Consider the following 3125-nt stretch of genomic DNA (forward strand, 5'->3'; position numbering starts at 1 on the left):
AAACCGGAAGAAAACCTTATGGTCAAAGCGTACATAGAAAGGCATGATTATTTTAATTTAAATCTTCAATCATTATTAACATATAAAATAGAGTTAATGTCCATTTTCGTCCATGTGGTTTGCTAGTTTCGTCATTTCAGTTCAAAGTTTGAAATTTTGTTAATTTAGTCCTTATAGTTTTAAACATTAGCCAATTACGTCCCCCCGTCTAACGACATCCAACTATGCCGTTAGTTTAAGGGGTATTTTTGTCTTTCTCTTGTTTATTTTTAGTTAATGGTCATTTTCGTCCCTATGGTTTGATACTTTTGTTGCTTCAGTCCAAAGTTTGAATTTTTTTCAATTTTATGTTTAATTTAATTCATTTGTTTTGTCTATAACCCCTAAGAGCATAATCGTTAGAGTTTAGAGATTAGCATAATCCAAGCCCAAAACCATCGAGCATCGACAACAATAACTATCCCCCCCCCCTCATATTTAGTTTCTAGATATTTCCTAAACTCTCCCCCATGGTGGAATTCATTGGTAAAGTGGTCAAGGTAATTCCTGTGAAAACGTTATGCGAACGTTTACGAGCCAAGATATAGTCGCAAATCGATACGTTAAGGTATCGTGTTCATTCAATACGTTAATGGAGGATTACATTAGATTTGGGAGAATTCCGGCAGCATAACGTTACATTACATAAATATGGCACAGATCTCTATGCAAAACAACTATGGAAGGCCTATTTATAGGCTAGACTCATTCGTTATACTGTATTAACGAATGAGACCTTCTCATTCGTTAACATCTAACGAATAAGTCTTTTCATAGCCCCATTCGCTAAACACCCTTAGCGAATGGGTATACCTTAACGAAAAAGCCACCATTTGTTACACTGTAGTAACGAATGGGCTCTTACATTAACGGATGAGCCTAGTCTTAACGAATAAGGCCTCATTCGCTAAACATGCTTAGCAAATGAGCCTTTATACATTATCATAAAGACTCAACTACCCCTATCTTATTCGAACAGCTGCGGACACCAAATCCGTGCACTTACAGACTCCCCTTTTTTAGTAGCTGTCGAATGCTTTCCAATACTTTAGCATACAATACTTTAGTCTTCAATACATTAGCGTCGAATACTTTAGCGACCAATATGTTAATGTCGAATACGTTAACGACGAATACGTTAAAGTTGAATACTTTAACTGCAAATCATCAGCCGTGCAGCCAACCTCCCCCTTGGCTGACGATTCTCGGGTTTGTGCAAACAGTCAAAATATAACTTGTTGTAATCAAACCAACAACTTGTAGCTACTCGTATTAGATCTCCCCCTCAAATCAGCATCTCCAAGTGATCTCATCCAACTGGCATATGATATGGTTCGATCAAACGAATCAAACAGCAACAATTCATCGGCTATCTGTTGCATCGGTAAAGTAAAACTAAAATCGTACAATAGCGATAAAACTAAAATCGTTTCTTTGGTTAATGCATAATATTTAGGGTTTAGAGATTAACATATCCTAACAAGCATCTTAGTCGAAATCAACATCAGGAGGTCGAATATCCCGCATTTCCATGTTTGCTCAAGAAATCGATGCACTAGATCGCATGTGTGTTTTCAAATCGTGGTGTTGTTCTTGAATTCTTCAAATCGACAACAACTCTAGGGTTGAATTCGACGAATTCAAGAATAATACCATGATTTGAAGAACACACGTGCGATTTAATGCATCGATTTCTTGAGAAAACATGGAAATGCGGGATATTCGACCTCCTGAAGTTGATTTCGACCCAGACGTTTGCTACGATATGTTAATCTCTAAACTCTAACTATTATGCATTAATCAAAGAAACGATTTTATTTTTTTTGTATAGTTCGGTTTCAGGGAATTACCCTGACCACTTTACCACTGAATTCCATCATGGACTGAAGTAGCAAAAAAAAAAAAATCTGAATTAAATTAAACATAAAATTGAAAAATTTTCAAACTTTGGACTGAAGTAGCAAAAACAACAAACCATAGGGACGAAAATGACCATTAACTAAGAATAAACAAGAGAAAGACAAAAATACCCCTTAAACTAACGGCATAATTGGATGTCGTTAGACGAGGGGACGTAATTGGCTCATTTTTAAAACTATAAGGACTAAATTGAGAAAATTTTAAACTTTGGACTGAAGTGGCGAAAGTAGCAAACCACATGGACGAAAATGGCCATTAACTCTATAAAATAACACATTGACTACGTGGTATGAGAAATATATATACATATATAATGAAATATTATAAAAAAATAGAAAAGGATAAAAAAACAAAGAATTGATTACAACATATACAAAAACAACCCACACTTTCCTTTTTCTCTTTCACTTTCGCATTTCCTATAATAACTTCCTTCTTCCTCTCTCTAGAATCACACATGAATCCCGTATTCAGAAGTGATTCCCTCTCGGGTATGGGTATGGGTATGGGTATGGGTTCGTACACTGCCATTACAGAGGTGGAGAAGAGGCAGTTATTCCTCAGAAGTTATCAGTTTAGCAGAAAACTTAGTGCTGGTCAAAGGATGAAGAGATCTCTGTTTCGGGTCAAGAAGCTAATATGGGTCAAACTTAGATCCGCCAAGAAGATCCGCAAAATCATTTGGTTCAGGCTGTTTCGGAGGAAAACCTTCATTCGTTTGAATCATCATAATAGCAGCAATTCTCTTTGTTTCTGGTAGGATGCAACTGTTTTTTTCTTTTTCCTCTTAATTATTATTTTAGTTTTATGTTTATCTTAGTTATATGTACTAATTTGATCTTGTGGAAGTAACAACTTGAATTGGTTTATGCCTTTATGGGTTTGTGTAAATTATGGGAGTCTTTTACTTCTCAAATTCTTAAATGATATCAAAATTCACACCAGATATTTTATAAAAATGAGAGAGAAAATTTTATTTTAATTTTTTAAATGGTTTCATGAATTTTCAACCCACTCCAAGTTTTCACATTAAATTAACAGCTTGTTTTATCTTTTTCTTATGGGCTGGGAGTCCTCCACGCTGAGGAGAAGCTCCAGAGAAGAAGCGGAGGATGACGAGGGTACCTGCCCATTTAGATAATCGGCATGTGTATAGAGGTGGATTT

General features: G+C 35.6%; 1 protein-coding gene across 1 annotated transcript; it reads left to right on the plus strand.

The window, feature by feature from the left end:
• The first annotated feature begins 2393 nt into the window (after nucleotides 1-2393).
• Nucleotides 2394-2719, plus strand: LOC143569560 (uncharacterized). Its single transcript, XM_077055438.1, has one exon. It carries the CDS (start codon nucleotides 2417-2419, stop codon nucleotides 2717-2719), a length of 303 nt encoding a protein of 100 aa, XP_076911553.1. The 5' UTR covers nucleotides 2394-2416.
• Nucleotides 2720-3125: the final 406 nt, after the last annotated feature.

This window comes from Bidens hawaiensis, unplaced genomic scaffold, assembly GCF_021521415.1.
Source record: "Bidens hawaiensis isolate Kalapana, Puna unplaced genomic scaffold, B.hawaiensis_p1.1 tig00024613_1, whole genome shotgun sequence".
NCBI classification, from domain to species: Eukaryota; Viridiplantae; Streptophyta; class Magnoliopsida; order Asterales; family Asteraceae; genus Bidens; species Bidens hawaiensis.